General features: G+C 47.4%; 2 protein-coding genes across 17 annotated transcripts in view; one reads left to right on the forward strand and one right to left on the reverse strand.

Moving 5' to 3' along the window:
• Positions 1-21,491, reverse strand: part of BAALC (BAALC binder of MAP3K1 and KLF4) — a 1,274,875-nt gene that overhangs the window by 582,457 nt on the left and 670,927 nt on the right. Inside the window, exon 1 of one of the 16 annotated variants that reach the window (XM_050800741.1) lies at positions 1,409-1,413. The exons of the other annotated variants lie outside the window; for them this stretch is intronic. The gene's annotated coding sequence lies outside the window, so the exon portion shown is untranslated. Of the gene's footprint in view, positions 1-1,408; positions 1,414-21,491 lie in introns of those variants that run through there. 16 annotated transcript variants of the gene reach the window in all.
• KLF10 (KLF transcription factor 10) lies at positions 8,159-15,311 on the forward strand. Its single transcript, XM_050800700.1, has 4 exons — positions 8,159-8,490; positions 11,678-11,911; positions 12,015-12,927; positions 13,708-15,311. The coding sequence occupies exons 1-4, from the start codon at positions 8,455-8,457 to the stop codon at positions 13,965-13,967; spliced, it is 1,443 nt and encodes a 480-aa protein (XP_050656657.1). The 5' UTR covers positions 8,159-8,454; the 3' UTR covers positions 13,968-15,311.

A 21,491-nucleotide genomic window follows, 5' to 3' on the forward strand; every position in this document is an offset into this window, starting at 1 on the left:
AGAGTAGTTTAGACCCTGCTACTCGAAGTGTGGTCCTCAGAGTAGCCTCTTAGGTACCACCTGGGATGCTGCTTGGTAGAAATGCAGAATGTTGGGGCCCAACCCAGAATCACTGAAGCAGAACCTGTTTGAGCAAGACCCCCAAGGGATTCCATGCACGTTACAGTTGGAATAGCACTACTTCAGTCTTTGCCAAACATGTTCACATTGATTATCTCACTTAAACTCTTCTCAACACCCCTGATTTCCTTGGGTATAGTTATGTAAATCTTACGTTGCAGTTGAGGAAACTGAAGCTGAGCAGGTTAAAATAACTGGCCCAAGAATATTCAGAAGAACCCCATGAAAACAGACTTTTTAACCCCCAAGGCCATACTTTGTTTATATCCCTTTCACCCCATGCCTTGTTTTTCCTCACTCCAGCTGCCCACTGGAGGCGAGGTCTGCAAGTCTTGCAGCCCTCAGGATCTTTCTCTGTTGGGCTCTAGACCTGAAATATGGCAAATTTGGTTTGGAACCAAAAATGCTGACTGCTTTTTGGCCTCAGTCCTTCTTCTCTACCTTCACTGCAAGTCTCAGTTAGGAGTTCAGAGCACGCCATGGTCTGAATGCTTGTGTCCTCCAAAATTTATGATTCAAATCCTAGTTCCCAAGATGACGGTACTTGGACCTGGGGCCTTTTGGGAGGTCATTAGGTCATGCGGGCTCTTGGATTAGTGCCCTTAGGAAATAGGCCCAAGGGAACCTGTTTGTCCCTTCCACTATCTGAGGACACAGTGAGAAAACTCCATCTATGAGAAACAGTGCCCTGACAAAACACTGAATCTGCTGGCACCTTAATCTCAAACATTCTAGCCTCCAGAACTGTGAGAAATAAATGTCTGTTGTTTATAAGTCACCCACTTACAGCATTTTGTTACAGCAGCCTGAACAGATGAAGAAAGAGGGACAGCCAGACCTTCACTGGGTGTGAGGTAGGTGGAGGTATTAGTGGGTCTCTCCTTTGAGTGAAGTTTACCAAGTTCCATTTTTTTCTTCTTAAAAGCAGGTTAAGCAGGGGTGCTGAATCTGGGGTTCCTCGGACTCCCAAGGCATCTGTGTATAGAATTCAAGGAGTCTGTGATCTTGGCTAAGAAAAATATTTCATATTTTTATTTGCACTAACCTCTTAACCACACCTAGCGTTTTCTTTACTATAACTACAGGAAACAAACCACACTAGGCTCAGCAGGACCTGTGACCTGTGACTTTGTCACTATGAGAAATCACAGATATTTCCATATTGCATAACACCTACTGCAGACCTTGAAATCTCATTTATGCTCATGATAACTCCATTATTACCTCAGTTGTTAGACCCACACTAGATCTTGTTATTAAACATGTTAATAGGTGGAGCGCAGTGTGGCCCCCACCTGTAATCCCAGCAATTTGGGAGGCTGAGGATGGCGGCTCACCTGAGGTCAGGAGTTCGAGACCGGTCTGGTCAACATGGTGAAATCCCACTCTACTAAAAATACAAATATTAGCCGGGTGTGGTGGCACGCACCTGTAGTCCCAGCTACTCAGGAGGCTGAGGCAGGAGAATCGCTTGAACATGGGAGGCAGAGGTTGCAGTGAGCTGAGATCACACCACTGCACTCCAGCCTGGGTGACAGAGCGAGACTCTGTCTCAAAAATAATAATAATAATAATAATAATAAAAGAAATAAATGTATTAAAGCAGCACTATAATGCCAAAATACCACAATATATGTGTATACATATGTAATATTTTATATTTTTTAGAGACAAAGTCTCTCTCTGTCACCTACACTGCAGTGTGGTGGCACCATCATGGCTCACTGCAGCCTTGACCTCCCAGGCTCAAGCAATCCTCTCAACTCAGCCTCTTGAGCAGCTGGGACTACAGGCATGTGCCACCATGCCTGGCTAATTATTTTTTTTATTATTTATAGAGATGAAGTCTTCCTATGTTGCCCAGACTGGTCTTGAACTCCTGGGCTCAAGAGATCCTTCTGCATCAGTCTCCCAAAGTGCTTGGATTACAAACGTGCACCACCTCATCCAGCCTATCTTTTTATATTTGGATAACTGTGTTATCAATATAATGGCTTCATTTGTAATCTTATGAACTTCATTTTATGAGCTTAAAAGCCCACCACAACCCTTCCTGTCCCGTGTAACCTTTCTACTGTGACTCTGCCATTTTTGCATCAAGAGGTAAAGTCTGTTACCCTAACCCTTGATTCTGGGCCGGCCCTGCCTGTGACTTGCTTTGACCAGGAGAATCTGGGGCAGTGCTGTGGGACTTCCATGCTTAGATCTTAAGAAGACTTTGAAATGTCTGTGTTTATCCTCTTGGAAACTAGCCACAAGGCAGAGGAGCCCAGGCTAAACTGAATAATGAGAGAACATGTGAAACGAGAAGGGCCACATGGAGAAAACCAAGGCACCCCAATGAACAGCCAGGACCAACACTCCAGTCACATGACCAGGGCCACCTGCGACCTGCCAGCCCCAGTCACGCAGGCCCAGCTGACACCACATGGAGCAGAGATGAGCCATCCCCAAGCCCTGACCCACAGAATCATGAACAATAAATAGAAGCGCAGCCCAGGCTGCCTCCCCTCCACTCCATGGTCCCGCTTCTGTCCGCAGGAGTGTCACTGGGTTTTGGGGTGGTTTGCTGTACTGCAAGAGATAACTGAAACAGTCCATGTGTGTTTCTTTCAGCTCTGCAGTGACAGCTACAGTTTTCAACATACTCATTTTATACTTGGCTCACTGCAGCCTCGACCTCCTGGGTTCAAGCAATGAATGCCTCAGCATCCCAAGTAACTGGGACTACGGGCACGCACCACCATACCTGGTTAATTTTCTGACATTTTGTAAAGACAGAGGTCTCCCTGTGTTGCCCAGGCTGGTCTCAAACTTTTGAGTTTGAGCAATCCTCCTGCCTCAGCCTCCCAAAGTGCTTGGATTAATGGCATAAGCCATTACACCCTGCTAAAATTTTAATCTCCAGCCTAGATCTTTCTCTGTTGGGCTCCAGACCTGAATATGGCATTTTCTTCCTTTCCACCAAAGCCCACTACGTCTCTGTGGTCCCTTCTATTTCATACAGTGAATCAAGCCAGAAACCTGGCAGTTCTCAATACTACCCTCTTCCTTATGTCTACATCCAATTGATTACCGAATCCTGCTTGCTCTTGGCATCTCTATTCCATCCTCTGCAGACCTGCCACCATTTCTTAGTTTAGGCCAGCATCATCTTTGCTGCCTGCAAAAGCCTTCTCAATGGTGACAGACCCTCACTCCTCTGGTCCATTCTCCACACTGGGCCAGAATGAGCTTCCTATACCATCATCCCTGTTACAACCTGTCAGCAGGTCCCCCTTGTCCTTAGGATAAAAGCTCCACTTATACATTCCTTAGTATGGCATGCAAAGGCACTTCATGTTCTGGGCTGCTTTCCTTAACAGCCTAAGTTCCCCACCTGGTCCCCCACTCGACGAGTGGGAATTATGGGGATTACAGTTCAAGGTGGGATTTGGGTGGGGACAGAGCCAAGCCATATCCACCATATATATGCCCAAGATGACAGTTTTCCATGTCTGACCCTACAATGACACAAGCTAAGGGAAAGGCATAGAAGGACCCACACGTCCACCTAGGTGTTTGTACATATCCTGTCTGTAACTCCAGTGGGTCTTCAGACAATCTACAATTACTTACTCCATTAAACAAACAAACAAACAAACAAAAAACCCAAAAAACTTGAGTGCTTTGTATAGAACAGATACTGGATCAAAAAGATGATTATAGGCTGGGTGTGGTGGCTCATGCCTGTAATCTAAGCACTTTGGGAGGCCAACAAAGGAGGATAGATTGAGCCTAGGAGTTCAAGACCAGCCTGGGCAACACAGTGAGACCTAAGCTCCACAAATAGTAAAAAAAAAAAAAAAAAAAAAAAAAAAATCAGCCAAGGCTGGGTGCAGCAGCTCACGCCTGTAGAGCTTTGGGAGGCCAAGCTTTTTTTTGGGAGGCCAACACTTTGGGAGGCCAAGGCAGGTGGGTCACTTGAGGTCAAGAGTTCAAGAACAGCCTGGTCAATATGTGAAACCCTGTCTCTACTAAAAATAAAAAAATTAGCTAGGCGTGGTGGCAGGTGCCTATAATCCCAGCTACTCAGAGACTGAGGCAGGAAAATCACTTGAAACCAGGAGGCGAAGCTTGCGGTGAGCTGAGACTGTACTACTGCACTCCAGCCTGGGCAACAGAGTAAGACTCTCAAAAAAAAAAAAAGAAAAAAAATTAGCCAAGTGCTTGCTTGAACCTGGGAGGTGGGGGTTTTAGTGAGCCGAGATCGCGCTACTGCACTCCAGCCTGGTGAAAGAGCAAGACACCGTCTGTAAAAAAAAAAAAAAAAAAAAAAAGAAAGAAAATCCCCATTTCAAACCAGACACCCGTAGTCTCAACTACTCAGAAGGCTGAGGTGGGAGGATCATTTGAGCAGAGGAGGCTGAGGGTTCAGTAAACTGTGATTACCCCACTGCACTCCAGCCTGGGTGACAGTGCAAGACCCTGGCTAAAAAAAAAATAGATGATTATACATGATCACCATCTCAGGAGTTCAGATCTGGGTGGAGCATGGGCAGGATTCAGTATTGTAAAAAATGTTTCTTGCAAAATGACTGCTCCACTCCCAGCATGAAGGTGTGGACAATGTACGCTGGGAGCAAAGGAGAACCATCAATTCATCCTGGTGTTATCAAGGACGGCTTCAACCAGGTGACAGTGGTACAAAGATCTTGAAAGCCAAGAAGGCAAAGGAGGCCTTCAGGGATGCAAATGTACATTTCTTGTACATGGCCTCCCCTTGTACTTAGAAAATCCCCATTTCAGCCTGGCGCAGTAGCTCACGCCTGTAATCCCAGCACTTTGGGAGGTCAAGGAGGGCAGATCACAAGGTCAAGAGATTGAGACTCTCCTGGCCAACATGGTGAAACCCCGTCTCTATTAAAAATACAAAAATTAGCTGGGCATGGTGGCGTGTGCCTGTAATCCCAGCTACTCAGGAGGCTGAGGCAGTAGAATTGCTTGAACCTGGGAGGCAGAGGTTTCAGTGAGCCGAGATCGCGCCACTGCACTCCAGCCTGGTGAAAGAGCAAGACTGTCTGAAAAAAAAAAAGAAAGAAAAAAAATCCCCATTTCAAACCATGACCTATAACTTCCTCAGTAGCCTAGCTCCTCCTGCCTTACTTTCCAACCTCATCCCCTCCCACTCTCCCTGACACCCTCTGCACCTCCAGCCACACTGCATCCCACGGGGCCAGCTCTTTCCTGCTATAAGACTGCCTTAGCTGCTCCCTCTACTTAGGTGCACTTGCCTGGGATCCTTCTATCCTCTCATGAGGTTTTCAGCTTAAACATCTCCTTGGAGCGGGCTTCTCCTGTATTTCATACCAAACCAATTGCCCTGTCACACTCTTATCACCCTGTTACAATTTGGTGCACTGCAGTGAACTTACCTTCATGGTACTTGTGTGTGTGTGTGTGTGTATGTGTATATTTGACGTGTACTTATCTTTGTCTCCCCTGGCCTGCCTTGTTCACTGCTGCTGTGCCTGGAACAGTGCCTAGAACACAGTAGATGCTCAACAAATAGTTGTCGAATGGAGTGGATAAACGAACAAAGGCATGCACAACACTGTTTCCTGAATGAGGATGTGGCACCGAGACATGAAAATGCACCATATGTTTGAGGAACAGCAAGCAGTTTGCTGTGGCTGTGGGCAAGGGTAAGTCTGGGTGGGAGACGAGGTGGGGAGGGTTGGGAGAGTCCTATAGTTGGAGGCAGACTGGATAGCTCAGAACTGAATGGCCTTTCATCTCCTGGCAACAGGAGCCACGGATCATTTTTAAGGAGAGAATGTTATGATTGGATCATGACTTTTAAAAAGCCATTTCAGTCACAGTGTGGAGCTTGGGCAGTGGAAAATAAGCTGGAGTGTGGGTGGGGGGATTGCAGATTGTTTAATCCGAGCAAGACTTGATGACAGATTGATCTAGTGCAACATTTCCAGGGTAGAAATGGAAAATGAGAACAGAGACATTTCTGAGGCAAAACTGCTGGGTCCTGGGGACCAATCAGATCCAGGGCTTTGAGAGAGAAGGTGAAGGCTGGAAGGAGGCAAGGCTTGCATCCGGGAAGGAGTAGAAACAGCAATTTTAGTTTTGGATATGTTGAATCTGAGGAGCCCGGGAAACATCTTTCTCTGAATCTCTAGGAATTGTGCCACCACCACACTGTTCCTCCTACCCCTTTTCTCTTTTCTTTCCTGTTTTGAATCACTCTCACAAGCCAAGACCGCTCCCTGCTTCTCAGCCCGCTGGGGAGCCAGGCCAGCAGGCCCCACATTCGTAAGGAAGGGACAGGGTTCTCGCCTGGAGGGTCTGGCAGAAGCCACCCCAGGGGAGGGCCCCGACAGGAAGGAAGGTAGGCCTGCGGAGGGGCACACAGGAGCTTCCTCTCCCGCCGCAGTGTCCAGGGCCAGCTGCTCCAGCCCTCAGGCTGGGTCAACAGGATGGGACAGCCCAGGCGGAAGGAAGCCTGTGGGGAGGGACACCCCGCAGACAGAAGCAGGGACATGGGGTGGGGAGAGGCAGGAAGAGCTGCCGGGCTGCTGAGCTGGCGCCTTTCCAGCAGACTCAGGAGGGGCGGTGACAAGAGGCCATTCCGTCCTCATCCCCGCAGCCCTGGGCCTCTCTGGTCCTGGCCAACAGTATTATCATTATTATTGCTGTTGTTCGCTAGCCTGGGCCTTAGATATATTAGAAAAAAAAACATCGGAAGATACGGATAGCATTGGCAGTTTATAAAACAATTAATTCCCTTTCTAGGCTCATTCTGTGATCATTGGGATAGAAATGCCATTTGCATTACCAGCCTTTCAGTTACAGAGACGTGAGTGCTCGCAGGAGGGACAGTGAATTTTGCCTTAAATTCAGCCTGTCTAAATCGGAGATCTTATCTCCGATTTGCTTTAAGCCCCGTTATCACTGCCTTCCTCTCCAACAACAGCTGCTGTGATCGCGCACAAACGGCCAAAAGGGGGCAAATCCGTGCCAAAGCAGAGCCATGGGCTTTCCTGATCAGAAGGCCCAGCCCCAGCCCCGGGCGCAGCACGCGGGCGGCTTCCTTTCAGAAACCCAGCCTGCCTCCCACCGGCTGGAGCGGGTGGGTGGGGCGGTAGTGGTGGCGGTTTCTGGGGACGGCCGACAAACCACCTCCAGGCGTGCTCCAGCGGGAGCCTGGAGACCCTAGGAGAGCCCTCCCCACAAGCGGCTTCCAGGCAGGACGCTTCCAGAGGTCTTGGTCGGGGGTGGGGGTGAGATGGGGTCTACCTTTGAAACAGCTACAATTTAAACTTCAGCTACACCGAGCTCAAACTCGATTCCGCAGCCGAGTGTCGGCGCCAGACGACGATAAAAACTCGGGTCTACGGCTCCCTACCACGCCCCTGGGGCTTCCAGGAGTCCTCACGCCATCCTCTCGGTTGCCCAGGAGGAAGGATGGGCGGGGCGGGCAGGCGCTGCGGGCACTGCAGATGGGGAGGGCGAGCCCGCGGCACGGCGTGAGCGGGGGAGGGGCTCGCGAGCAGGTGTCTGCTCCGTGACAGGGTCCCCCATCCCGCGCCCCAGTGCTCCCCGAGGCTCAGCGAGGCAAAACCCAGCAAATGCTTCAGAAATGCAGCTCAGTCGGTCACCGGGTTCTGCTTCCTCATCAGACGCGCAAGAGGATGGCGCTTCCAAGGCAAATCTCTTGGCTCCGGCCCCTTGGCTGGCAGCCGCCGCGTCCCCCGCCTGCCTGGCGTCCCGCCCACTCCGTGGCGGGCTGAGACGAGGCCCGGCGCTGAGGGGACTGGGCGGAGCGGGCATCCCTCCCCACCCCCCACGTGGGGCCGGCCCTCCGCAGTGCCTGGGCGCGCTGCCGTCGCCGCGCCTCCCCGCCCGCTGCACCGCCTCTCTAGGCAGGGGCGGGGGACGAGGGGCGAGGAGTGGGCGAGGGGCGGGGGGCGTCACTGAATCAGGTGGCCTCTGGAGTTCCCCCGGGCAGGGCCGAGGGAACACGCTGCCGGGGATTGTGTACACGCTCCACTGACACCAGCTTCACGCTGCCGGGCAGTCGCTGATCACGCGTGGCCCCGCGAGCCCATTGGCCGGCGCCTCACACACCTTTGCCGCTGATTGGCCAGCCTCAGGCTCCGCCCCCGCCCCCGCCCGCAGCGCGGGGCAGGCTGAGCGGCTACCTGAATGGGGAGGGGGCAGACGGCGCTGAGCGCGGCGGCGGCGGGAGCGACGTCGAGTGTCTCCGGGCGCCCGTCTGTGGCCAAGCAGCCAGCAGCCTAGCAGCCAGTCAGCTTGCCGCCGGCGGCCAAGCAGCCAACCATGCTCAACTTCGGTGCCTCTCTCCAGCAGACTGCGGTAAGTCATTTGGGGATGCCCCTGTGCTTCCTCGCCTGGTCGTGTCTGGGGGGGTCAAAGGGGGCGCGAACCCCGAGCCCCTGACATCAGCCACGCCTGAGAATCGGGGCTGCAGCGGAGTCGTGGGGAAGGAAAGGGCTTCCTGCCTGCAGACTATGGGCATTAGTGAGGGCGTGTGTGTTGGGGAGGGGGTCGAAGCCGGGGGCTCGGATCTTGAGACGGGGACAGGGGTCTTGCTCTAGATGTACTGAGGAGGGGAAGGGGCAACTCCGCATGGAGACCCGAGAGGGCTGGTGAGGAGGAGGACGACTGTGGAGCGGGGGAGGAGTGAGGAGGGGGCTGTTGCCCTGCAGCGAGGTTGGGGTACGGCATGTAAGGGGAGTCGTGGGAGGGACAAGGGGGCTACCCTGCACCTGGCACCGAGGAGAGATGCCCGGTCTGGCTCAGGAACGCGAGCCAGGGTAGGAGTGGGCTGCTCGCAAGCACTCGGGAGGCGGGGTGTCCACAGGAGAGGCTAGTGGGCTACCCATCCTGGGGGTCTGAACCCACGCTTGGAGGACGGGGGCTGCTCAGCAGATAGCCGGCGGCTGGGGGAAGGGGCGCCTGGCGTCGGCGCAGGGGATGACACGAGGGCCCGCCGACCGCCCAGGGGGACGAGTTGCTCCTCCAGACGTCTGGAGGGGGACTCTTACCCTAGGGGCAGGTGGCCGCCTTCTGACGACCCCTTGGAAGAGGCGGGGAGCCGCCTCGGTGGCGGGAGGGTGGGAAGCGGGACCTAGCAGCTGGGGCGGGAAGGTGGGCGGGGGGAGCTGGGCCGCGAGACGCGGGGGCCGCGCGTCTGGAGCCGGGGCCTGTGGGGGCTGCACGTCTGGGAACCCGTGGAGACGCGCGGCGGGAGGGGCCTGGAGCTGCCGGAAGCCACGGGGAGGGGGCGCCGCGTCTGCAGGGAGAGACGGGGTGGTCTGAGGTCCCGTGGGCCGCGTGGGCGGGAAGTGCCGAGGGCTCGGCCGGGTTCCCGGGGGCTGCTGGCGGGAGGAGGGCGGCGGCCGGGTTTCCGCGGGGACCTGGCTCCTCCTCCCGCATCTGAGGCGGAGGCCGGGGGTGGGTCGGGAGCGGGTGCGCCCGGGGAGCTTCTCGTCCCCGAGTGACCCAGCCCCGGCCTCCGCCAGGGGCGGGAGCGAGGCCCGGCCCCGCTGTCGGTTCCTAAGGGAACGGCGGCTCGCGGGGAGCTGGAAGGGGCGGGCGCCTCCCGGAGCTTGGCGCCCGCAGCCCCGCCCCTCCCCGAGGGCCCGGCGCGCACGGCCGGGCGGTTGGCGGCGGCGCCCGCGGCCCCTCCCCCGGGTCGGGCGCGGGCGGGGGCCCGCAGGCTCAGGAAGTAGGGGAAAGGTGACGGCGCGGCAATTCCCAGTTCACGTTTCCTGCGCCTCCCGGAGCAGCCGCTGATCACGCTTTGTTCACATGCCTCGCCCCCTCCTCGCCCACGCCCCCGCCCCGGGCCGCACAGCCAATCCGGGCCCGGGCCGCCGAGCCGGCCGGCCAATGGCGGGGGCAGGGACGCGGGGACGTGCGAGCGGCGAGGAATGTTCCCAGTGACTCACCCGCGAGCCTCATTGAGGTTAGGGCGGCCCCATCCGTCGGTCCCGGCCAGCGAGGATCTCCCCCGCCGTCCACCCCCGCCCCTCGTCTGCCTCCCCCGCCAGCGCCTCCGCCCGCGCTTCCCTTTCCTGCCTCGCGCCCCACTCCCTTTCCTCCCCTCCCTGTTTCCCTTCCTGTCTTTCCCAGCTCACGCTCTCCTTCCCTGCCGCCTGCCTTTCTTTTTTCCTTTCTTTGCATTGGCGTCTTGGGGCTGTTACACACACGCGCGCTGTCCATTGCAGCTTACATAAAGGCGGGCGCGATTATGCAATTGCATTGTTAGCGATATTTCAAGAGCAATGGCTCGTTGTCAGGATTTCAACACGAAAGCATCATGCTTTTTTGAAAAACTAGTATTGAGGATAGTCCCTTGCAACGTAAAGAATGGTTTGTTTGGTTTTTTTTTTTTTTTTTGGTATTTTTACACAATCTCTGCTTTGACCAAACAAGTCTGAACAGTTGTTTTTTTTTTTTTAATGAAAAATAGGAGAAATGGTGGGTAGTACCTTTTTTTGTAGTGTAGTTCAAAGAAGTTTACTATAAAACATTAGGTAGGAGGTCTACACATAAGTGCAAAACATGTGCTGTTATTTTGTCATCAAGCAGTTCTTTAAGGAATTAAAATATATTCTACTTTGATTATGCTCACTCTTTAAAGTCGGTTTTCGCAAATTCCAAGTAGAATGTTACATTTTTTGATTATCCAGTTTTTAGTAATTTTGCATTAACTAAGTTGTAGTTATGCATGGCAAACCATTGTGTCAAATAGATTCAGTAAAAGGGAGCACAAATATGAATAGGTTGAAAGTTAAAATAAGCGTTGGAATTTTTTTCTATGTATTTCACTTGATTTTTCTTCACCATAATCAAGTTACCAAATAACTTTAGATCTTAAATAGTACAATTTTAACTTGAAAGATACCTTGAGGATCCCTTATCTTTTGATTTTTATCCCAAAGTGCAAAGTGACTTTCCAAAGGTCAGACCCAGAGCAACAGGCCAGAGCTCTACTACATTTTGTCTTTATTAGAAGGTTTTGGCTTTCTTTTTGTCTATCAGGAATTTGTACCTCAAAAGACCTCATACCATACCTGTAATATTTTAAAAAGATAAAGTTTTCGCAGCACTCTCCCTTATTTTGTCCGACTCTAGTTGCAGGTAGCTACTCTGGAAAGTCTTTATAAAACACTTTTTTTTCTTCTTAGCCAAATACTTCTCTTTTTGGATCACAAATGCATTGATAATTTTCGTCTTAGTCCCCTTAATGGGACTAGGTGTGCCTCTCTCCCATGAAAGGATATCAACGTTAAAGTCTAAGTGTTAGAGAAAGAATGAGGAAGATTTTATTGCCACTACTGTGAGGTTTGGGTTACCTACCTAACAAGTGTAGCTGAACTTCCTAAGTATCATAGTAGGTGTGAGAGGAAAATTATTTCTGATTTTAACTTGGAAAGTTGTGTGAGTTAATAAAAAAAACAGTATTTGCTCATATCTCTGTGTGTCATTTGGATGACAGAAAATATGCTTATAAACTTTCCTCTTGTTTTTATAGGAAGAAAGAATGAAAATGATTTCTGAAAGGCCAAAAGAGAGTATGTATTCCTGGAACAAAACTGCAGAGAAAAGTGATTTTGAAGCTGTAGAAGCACTTATGTCAATGAGCTGCAGTTGGAAGTCTGACTTTAAGAAATACGTTGAAAACAGACCGGTTACACCAGTATCTGATTTGTCAGAGGAAGAGAATCTGCTTCCTGGAACACCTGATTTTCATACAATCCCAGCATTTGTAAGTATTATTATTTTTAAGATAGATGTAAATTACAGAATTTCTTAAAATTTACATAATAAACTGTAGATTTCTCATGCTTATATATTTCCCTTTTCTTTAGTGTTTGACTCCACCTTACAGTCCTTCTGACTTTGAACCCTCTCAAGTGTCAAATCTGATGGCACCAGCGCCATCTACTGTACACTTCAAGTCACTCTCAGATACTGCCAGACCTCACATTGCTGCACCTTTCAAAGAGGAAGAAAAGAGCCCAGGATCTGCCCCCAAACTCCCCAAAGCTCAGGCAACAAGTGTGATTCGTCATACAGCTGATGCCCAGCTGTGTAACCACCAGTCCTGCCCAGTGAAAGCAGCCAGCATCCTCAACTATCAGGACAATTCTTTTAGAAGAAGAACCCACCTAACTGTTGAGGCTGCAAGAAAGAACATACCATGTGCCGCTGTGTCACCAAACAGATCCAAATGTGAGAGAAGCACAGTGGCAGATGTTGATGAGAAAGCAAGTGCTGCACTTTATGACTTTTCCGTGCCTTCCTCAGAGACGGTCATCTGCAGGTCTCAGCCAGCCCCCGTGTCCCCACAGCAGAAGTCAGTGTTGGTCTCTCCACCTGCAGTATCTGCAGGGGGAGTGCCACCTATGCCAGTCATCTGCCAGATGGTTCCCCTTCCTGCCAGCAACCCTGTTGTGACAACAGTCGTTCCCAGCACTCCTCCTAGCCAGCCACCAGCCGTTTGCCCCCCTGTTGTGTTCATGGGCACACAAGTCCCCAAAGGCGCCGTCATGTTTGTGGTACCCCAGCCCGTTGTGCAAAGTTCAAAGCCTCCAGTGGTGAGCCCGAATGGCACCAGACTCTCTCCCATTGCCCCTGCTCCTGGGTTTTCCCCTTCAGCAGCAAAAGTCACTCCTCAGATTGACTCATCAAGGATAAGAAGTCACATCTGTAGCCACCCAGGATGTGGCAAGACATACTTTAAAAGTTCCCATCTGAAGGCCCACACGAGGACGCACACAGGTACCAGCCACTTCTTACTTATGTCTTTAGTGTTTAAATGAAGAGGTTTTGGCTGTGATCACACATTTAAACCCAGGATGATAAGGAAGAACTTGCCTTAGCTAGTTTAGAGGATGGTATTTACCAGTGCAAGGTCCTCCAAAAGGCTTTATTGGAGGCCGCTCACGAGTGCCATAATCCCTGCACTTTAGGAGACCAAGGTGGGAGGATTGTTTGAGCGCAGGAGTTCAAGAGCAGCCTGTGCAACATAGTGAGACCTCATCTCTACAAATAATTTAAAAATAAATAAGTGTATAAATAAAGACTTGATTTATGTGCTTTTGTTTCAGTCTCTCAAATGATGATTCTGTAGATGTCTGAGTAGTTACTTTAATAAGGTATCTTTAAAGCTTTTGAATCATAGTTGAAGTCAGGAAGTCTTTTCATTTTTGGAAGTCTTCATTTTTGGCTTTTTAAAGGGATGAGGTCTTGCTCTGTTGCCTAAACTGGTCTCAAACTTCTGGGCTCACGCTATCCTCCTGCCCCAGCCTTCTGAGTAGTTGGGACTACAGATACATACCACCCCACCCGGCTGCCTTATTTCATGAGGAGAAGAGTTTTGTAAATGTGATCGAGTGACAAGTTGAAATTGGAGCAATACATATCTCGTATTCATTTGATGGTTTGATTTATTAGCTTTTATTATTTAAAATATGTCTCCTCATATACTTTTAGATAGAATTGAACATATAATTTACCGCAATCTTATGCATAACAATGATTTGTATTTCTTTGTTTTAGGAGAAAAACCTTTCAGCTGTAGCTGGAAAGGTTGTGAAAGGAGGTTTGCCCGTTCTGATGAACTGTCCAGACACAGGCGAACCCACACGGGTGAGAAGAAATTTGCGTGCCCCATGTGTGACCGGCGGTTCATGAGGAGTGACCATTTGACCAAGCATGCACGGCGCCATCTATCAGCCAAGAAACTACCAAACTGGCAGATGGAAGTGAGCAAGTTAAATGACATTGCTCTACCTCCAACCCCTGCTCCCACACAGTGACAGACTGGAAAGTGAAGAGTCAGAACTAACTTTGGTCTCAGCGGGAGCCAGTGGTGATGTAAAAATGCTTCCACTGCAAGTCTGTGGCCCCACAACATGGGCTTAAAGCAGAAGCCCCATAGCCTGGCGCGAAGGCCCCTCCTGGGTTAGGTGACAAAAAGGGCTTCGGCCACAGGCAGGTCACAGAATGGCAGGTTTCATTTCTTATCACATAAGAGAGATGAGAAAGCTTTTATTCCTTTGAATATTTTTTTGAAGGTTTCAGATGAGGTCAACACAGGTAGCACAGATTTTGAATCTGTGTGCATATTTGTTACTTTACTTTTGCTGTTTATACTTGAGACCAACTTTTCAATGTGATTCTTCTAAAGCACTGGTTTCAAGAATATGGAGGCTAGAAATAAACATTACGGTACAGAGATGGAAATGTAAAATCAGTTTGTATTATTACAAATATTGTCATCTTTTTCTAGAGTTATCTTCTTTATTATTCCTAGTCTTTCCAGTCAACATCGTGGATGTAGTGATTAAATATATCTAGAACTGTCGTTTTTACACTATTGTGAATATTTGGAATTGAACGGCTGTATATTGCTAAGAGGGCCCAAAGAATTGGAATCCTCCTTAATTTAATTGCTTTGAAGCACAGCTACAATTTGTTTTTGTATTTTTGTTTTGAAAGTTTAACAAATGACTGTATCTAGGCATTTCATTATGCTTTGAACTTTAGTTTGCCTGCAGTTTCTTGTGTAGATTTGAAAATTGTATACCAATGTGTTTTCTGTAGACTCTAAGATACACTGCACTTTGTTTAGAAAAAAAATCTGAAGATGAAAATATATATTGTAAAGAAGGGATATTAAGAATCTTAGATAACTTCTTGAAAAAGATGGCTTATGTCATCAGTAAAGTACCTTTATGTTATGAGGATATAATGTGTGCTTTATGGAATTAGAAAATTAGTGACCATTATTCACAGGTGGACAAATGTTGTCCTGTTAATTTATAGGAGTTTTTTGGGGATGTGGAGGTAGTTGGGTAGAAAAATTATTATTAGAACATTCACTTTTGTTAACAGTATTTCTCTTTTATTCTGTTATATAGTGGATGATATACACAGTGGCAAAACAAAAGTAAATTGCTTAAAATATATAGTGAAAAATGTCACTATATCTTCCCATTTAACATTGTTTTTGTATATTGGGTGTAGATTTCTGACATCAAAACTTGGACCCTTGGAAAACAAAAGTTTTAATTAAAAAAATTCCTTGTGACTTACAATTTGCACAATATTTCTTTTGTTGTACTTTATATCTTGTTTACAATAAAGAATTTCCTTTGGTATATAGAATGGTCATTGCATTTCTTAAAAACCATTCTCAACTCACCTTGACATTGATCACTTCTATTATCCAAGGACTTAGTGTCTGAATTTCTCTAAGGATCTCATTCAAATTTAGAACTGTAGGAGTATGTCTTTAACATGAATTGATTTAGAGAGTATACAAAGTGAGGCCAAGTATCTATTTATCTGGTGAGGTAATATGTGAACCAGCCAGTTCTAAGAAACCACATTTAATTTTTAAACATTGTTTTTTATTTTTCAAGACACAGTTTCACTCTGTCACCCAGGCTGGAGTGCAAGTGGCATGATCTCAGCTCACTGCAACCTCTGCCTCCCAAGTGATTCTCCTGCCTCAGCCTCCAGAGTAGCTGGGATTACAGGCGTACGCCACCACGCCTGGCTAATTTTTATGTTAGTAGAGACGGGGTATCGCCATGTTGACCAGGCTAGTCTCGAACTCCTGACCTCAAGTGATCCGCCCATCTTGGCCTCCCAAAGTGCTACTTTTTAAGCATTCTTGAATATTTTGGTGATTTGGGGTTGAAATACAGCCCCGACTCTCAATAAAATCTTGTTAAGTAGTATTCAAGTTGAAGGGAACACCACAGTGAATAATTACAAGCAATGAAACTGCTGTGGCAAATGAAAAGAAGGCTGACTTATTAAACAGTGAGTAAATTGCTCACCTCTAGAAGTTAACTCCGACAATTAAGTGATACCTTAAATGCAATAAACATATTGGTACTTAAGCTGCATGAAAAGTAATCCACTTCTGAAGAGAAACACTTGTTAGTCACTCATCAGTAGAAAAAACTAAGGGCTGTAAATGCTACTTGGTGTATAGAGTATAATTTTGTAGATTACTATTTTAGCTTGCACTGAAATCCCCCTGTGGTCAGGAGAACATCTTCCACAATGCCCAACTTAACCAGTGACCTAGAGTCTGCCTTACTGTTGAACAAACACTATGGTAAGGGGCCGTGTACTGACTTGGCACTAGTTGTAGGACAAGTGTCTTGGGACATCTGTATACCTGTTGCTACTTTTCTTGGAAACTTAATACCACATGAGTATGACACAGCTGCTGGAGAGAGGCTTTGCCATTCTGGCCTCTTGTGTAGCTTTGGTGTTGGGCGCCTGAAAGATCCTCTTCCTTTAGAGCTTTTCATGGTGGCAGGTCTCCAGAAGTGGGAATGGAGGAAGACGGCTGAAATATTCTCTGCCTCCCCTAATGCCCAGTCCTTTGTAATGATGTGGCCAGTGAAACTGTGCCACCCGTTGGCTGTGTTCTTTGCAGTCCTAGTTAGTATCTGAGATCTTTCCTTAAGAATCTTGTAAATAGAGTTATTGTTTTTGAGTTGAATGTTGAAGCAGGATCTAAATTTTTTTTTTTTTTAGATGGAGTCTTACTCTGTTGCCCAGGCTGGAGTGCAGTGGCATGATCTCAGCTCTCTGTAACCTCCACCTCCTGGGTTCAAGTGATTATCCTGCCTCAGCCTTCCTGAGTAGCTGGGAGTACAGGCGCCCAAAACTAATAAGTTAAACTTAGTACAATACTATTAAGTTTTCATAAGGATACTAAAATGGAGAAAAGTTGAAGCACAAACACCTTTTTACTAGCTTAATTTTTTACTAGCTTTTCTGCTTTTTTCTATTACAGGACCTAATCCAGGATCTCAAACTGCATTTAGCTGTGATGTCTCTGTAGCCTCCTCCAATCTGTAGTAGTTTCTGAGTCCTGTCATTTGAATATTACTTGTCAGTTACTTTGCAGAATGTCTCTTAGTGTGGGTTTGTCTGATGTTTATTCATGATTAGATTGAGGCTATGGGGTATGTGGGAAAGATGCCCCAGAGTGATAATGCCCTTCTCAACACATCTTACCTACGAACACATGGTGTCCATATGCATTACTAGTGATGCTAACCTCACTCACTTTGGCTAGGGTAATATCTGCTGGAATTTTCCACTGTAAATTTACCATGTTTCTCTTTATAATTATTAAATATGCAGAGAGACATACTTTAAGACTATGCAAATAACCTGTTTCTGCTTACACTTTTCCCCATTTATTTTAGTATCCTTAAGGAAATCTTGCCTGGGGCAATTATTACTGTGATGTGCTAATTCCCTCATTATATATTAAGTTGGAATTCTGTAAGAGTTGTTTCTTCTCCTCCATTTATTCAGTTTTTTTAAATGTCAGCATGGACTTGAATATCTATCTCATTCTTTGAGTTCTAACACTATATTTAATTATTCTGTGACTCAGTTGTTCCATCTTCAGCCCTTATTAGCTCTTTCAGTATTCAACCATTTTTAATAACTAAAGATGAAAATTTTATATGGTTCAACCTATCATTTCTCACTGGAACGAGACCTGTTTGGTATTAGTAACTACTTTTTTAGAGTGTTTTCTACTTGCATTGCTGCCACCCTGTCTAATCCAGCATCTCTCACTCAAGCCAGTGCAGCCACCCCTAACTGGCCTCCCTGCCTCTGTCCTGTCTTCTTACTATCCAGTCTCCTCACAACAGAGTCTTTTGAAAATGTAAACCTGATCATGTCACTTTTCTGTTTAAAACACTTTGGAAATCTCCCAGTGCCCTCAGAGTCAAATTTAGGTTTTATAACATGGTCTAGAACAGTGCTGTCTAATAGAAATATAATGTGAGCCATATGTAATTTGAAATTTTCTAGTAGCCACATCAAAAAAGTAAAAAAAAAAAAGTTTATATTTAAATTTAAAATTTTTATTTAAAAAACATTTAATTTAATGTTCATGGTAATCTTTGCAATCTAGTCTAGTCTCAGTAGAGACTAGCCTCATTCCAAGTGCTCTGTAGCCACAGGTGGCTGGCGGCTGCTGCAGTGGACTAAACAGGTCTAGAAGACCCTGCACCTTTTGGCTTCTACCAACCTGCCACCACACCACTTTCCATCTTATACTGTACATTGTGTCTAAGCTCCGAGCCTTCCTATGTGCTATGTCTTCCGGGAATGTTTTCCCTGCCCCCCGACCCCTTTTTTTTTACCCCGCCCCAGGCGTAGTCTCACTGTTGCCCAGCCTAGAGTGCGATGACGTAATCTCGGCTCATTTTAACCTCTGCCTCCCAGGTTCAAGTGATTCTCCTGCCTCAGCCTCCCAAGTATCTGGGATTACAGGTGCCCACCACCACACCCGGCTTATTTTTGTATTTTTAGTAGAGAGGGGATTTCATCATGTTGGCCAGGCTAGTCTTGAACTCCTGACCTTAGGCGATCCACCAGCCTTGGCCTCCCAAAGTGTTGGGATTACAGGCGTGAGCCACTTGCCCGGCCTTCCCTGCCCTTTTGCTTTGACGTTTTCACTATCATAATAATCATTATTACCCTTTACTTCATGTCTTTTTTTCCTTGACTGTAGAACTTCATGAGGACAAGCATCCTGTGGGTCTAGCTCACTGCTACATCACCAGCATCTAGCACAGTCCCTGACACGTAGCAGAGGCTTAACAATTTTACCAAACTGAAAGTTGAGCCACAAAGAGGCCTGTGCAATTTTCGGGAGGGAGAACAACTAGGAAGTTGTTACATGACATGCAGGATACAGAAAAAGGAGGCGAGAAGCTGAAGATTGCCTTTTTCTTGTTCCCATCATTCTTTGATCATGCTGGAAGGACCATTTATTCCATCTTCCAAACTCTTAAAGAGTCTCATGGCATTTGAATTCTCTTCATTGCATTTTTAAGGGGGCAGGGAAGAAATCTGATCAAGACAGACATACACTAGGCTCACTAAGGCCCTTCGTGTGAGTCTAATGCTTCAGCCTGGAAGGGCCGAGAAGTGTTGCCTTGGCTCTTACCCTACCCCTTCTGTTTAGAAGACTTTCAGAATAAGGCGGAGACAGAAATGGAGACTTCCGTCAAGCGCACTGGACATCAGCAAAGCCCTGGAACTAGACAAGATCTTCTGGGCAACACCTTAAGGGAATTTTATTCTGATGCCTTAATCCAGTCCTGGCATTTTGTTGACCAACTTAAGCAAAGCATGAAAAATGATAAAGCTGGTTTTCAAAGAGCACTGCCTCTAATTTTTTACACAGGTAACTGTGCTCTGGAGGTGTCAGTATCAGGGAAAGAGTAGTGATCAAATTAAAAGACCTGGTATATTAAGGTTCTCCCAGAGAAATAGAACCAATGGAACAAACAGAACAGATACACATATGTATTCCTTATATGAAACTGAATAAAAGGAATCGGATCATGTGATTATGGGGACTGAGACGTCCCGAGATCAGCAGTCAGTGAGCTAGAGACCCAGGAGAACCGATAGTGTAGTTCCAGTCCAAATGCCAGCAGGTTCAAGAACCAGGAAGAGACTATGTTTCAATCTGAGTACAAAGGCTGGAAAAAAAAGACAAAGTCCCAGCTCGAAGGCAGTCAGGCAGCAAGGGTTCTTCTTAGCCTTTTGCTCCATTCAGGCCTTCAACTGATTGGATGAGGCCCATCTCCACTGGGGAGGGCAATCTACTGTATCCAGTCTACCAATCCACATGTTCATGTCCTCCAGAAACACCCTCACACACACCCCCACAATGTTTGACCACATATATGGGCATCCTGTGGCCCAATCGAGTTGTCACATACAATTACCCACCATGGGCCAGGTGTGGTGGCTCACTTATATTCCCAACACTTTGGGAGACCAAGGCAGGAGGATTGCTTGAGCCCAAGGAGCTTGAGACCAGCCTGGGCAACATAGGGACATCCCCTCTGGACAAAAAAAAAAAAAAAGGAAAAAGTTAGCCAGGTGTTACCATCATATTGGGGATTAAGTAAAAATAAATAAATACATACATAAAAATAAAAATAATAAATAAAAAATTAGCCAGGCATGGTGGTGCACACCTGTAGTCCTAGCTACTTAGAGGCTGAGGTAGGAGGATCACTTGAGCCTGGGAGGCTGCCAAGCTGTGACTGCGCCATTGCACTCCATGCTGGGCGACAGCATGTGAGACCCTGTCTCAAACAAAAACAAACAGAACACCACACCTGGGTTCCAGTCCTAGTTACACTGATAACTAGTTTATTCCTTAAGAAGCTTGCTTTATCATTCTGGGTCTGGGTCTGCCTTTAAAAATGAGACTAAATGCACCTGCCCTATTCAGCTCATCAAGCTACTGATGAGTTCAAATAAAGTTCTGTACACAAAAGCCCCTGGGAAGTATAATGCATTTGATGTTTGCTGGCACCATTACAGCACCGGTGTCTGGGAACACACACATGGCAGCAGATCCTTTAGAATGCCCACTGAGGGTGGCTGCCAATTCAAAAAAAGGGAAGCCACCTAGAACTGGATGATTAGAGAATTTTGATACCCAGGGTGCCCACATTTCTACCTACGTATGGTAATTATTTGGGTGCCCCATTTACAGTAAATCTCATTGCAGCGAGGTCAACCCAATGGGAAGGAAAGCACAAAGCATGAAACCATGGCCATTTGCTGAGGAGAGCTAGAGCATGAGTACTTATCATTTAATTAAAAAGCACACATTTGGGTAGAGTTACCATAGAAGCCTCCAATGTATGAACTGAGTTCGTCAATTTACCGAAATTGCTTTGTTCTCTTTATAATGATCGCAGCTTAAGGGAATTCTCCAAGTCTGAATTTAGTTCATTCATGATGAAGTGCCCAATCTCAGATGCCCATCAAGCATGGGCTAAAAATGATATAAAGTTATGCCCAGAGCTCTAGGAATTCACAATCCCAAGGGAATGAGGATCAGCATGAGTGACAAAAACATCCCTGCCCCAAGGAAATCATCAGGCCACACCTGTGCCAGTTCTGCCCACATAATGCGGCCTCAAATTGACAGACACAGAATTCCAAGGAAGCACAACTCTCTCATCTTTGGCTTGTTCTAACGGAAGGAATAAAACTAAATGGAGCCGTCTGTTGTTTTAAGCTTCCCCTGCCAGTTGGCATCCTAATCTTGACAGAGATTAGAAATTCATGGCTCTCTACCATGGATGCCAACAATCCCTGCGTGACCTTGATTGACCAGCTTGGCAGCCAGAAGCTGAAAGGGAGAAAATGCCCCCAAAATATAAAAAGGTGACACCTTATCTTTCTTTTATTTTCTTGGAAGAATTTACTTTTTAATTCTAAATTTTAATTCTAAACTGGAGGCACAGTCT

The sequence above is a fragment of the Macaca thibetana genome, chromosome 8 (assembly GCF_024542745.1).
Source record: "Macaca thibetana thibetana isolate TM-01 chromosome 8, ASM2454274v1, whole genome shotgun sequence".
Taxonomy (NCBI): Eukaryota; Metazoa; Chordata; class Mammalia; order Primates; family Cercopithecidae; genus Macaca; species Macaca thibetana.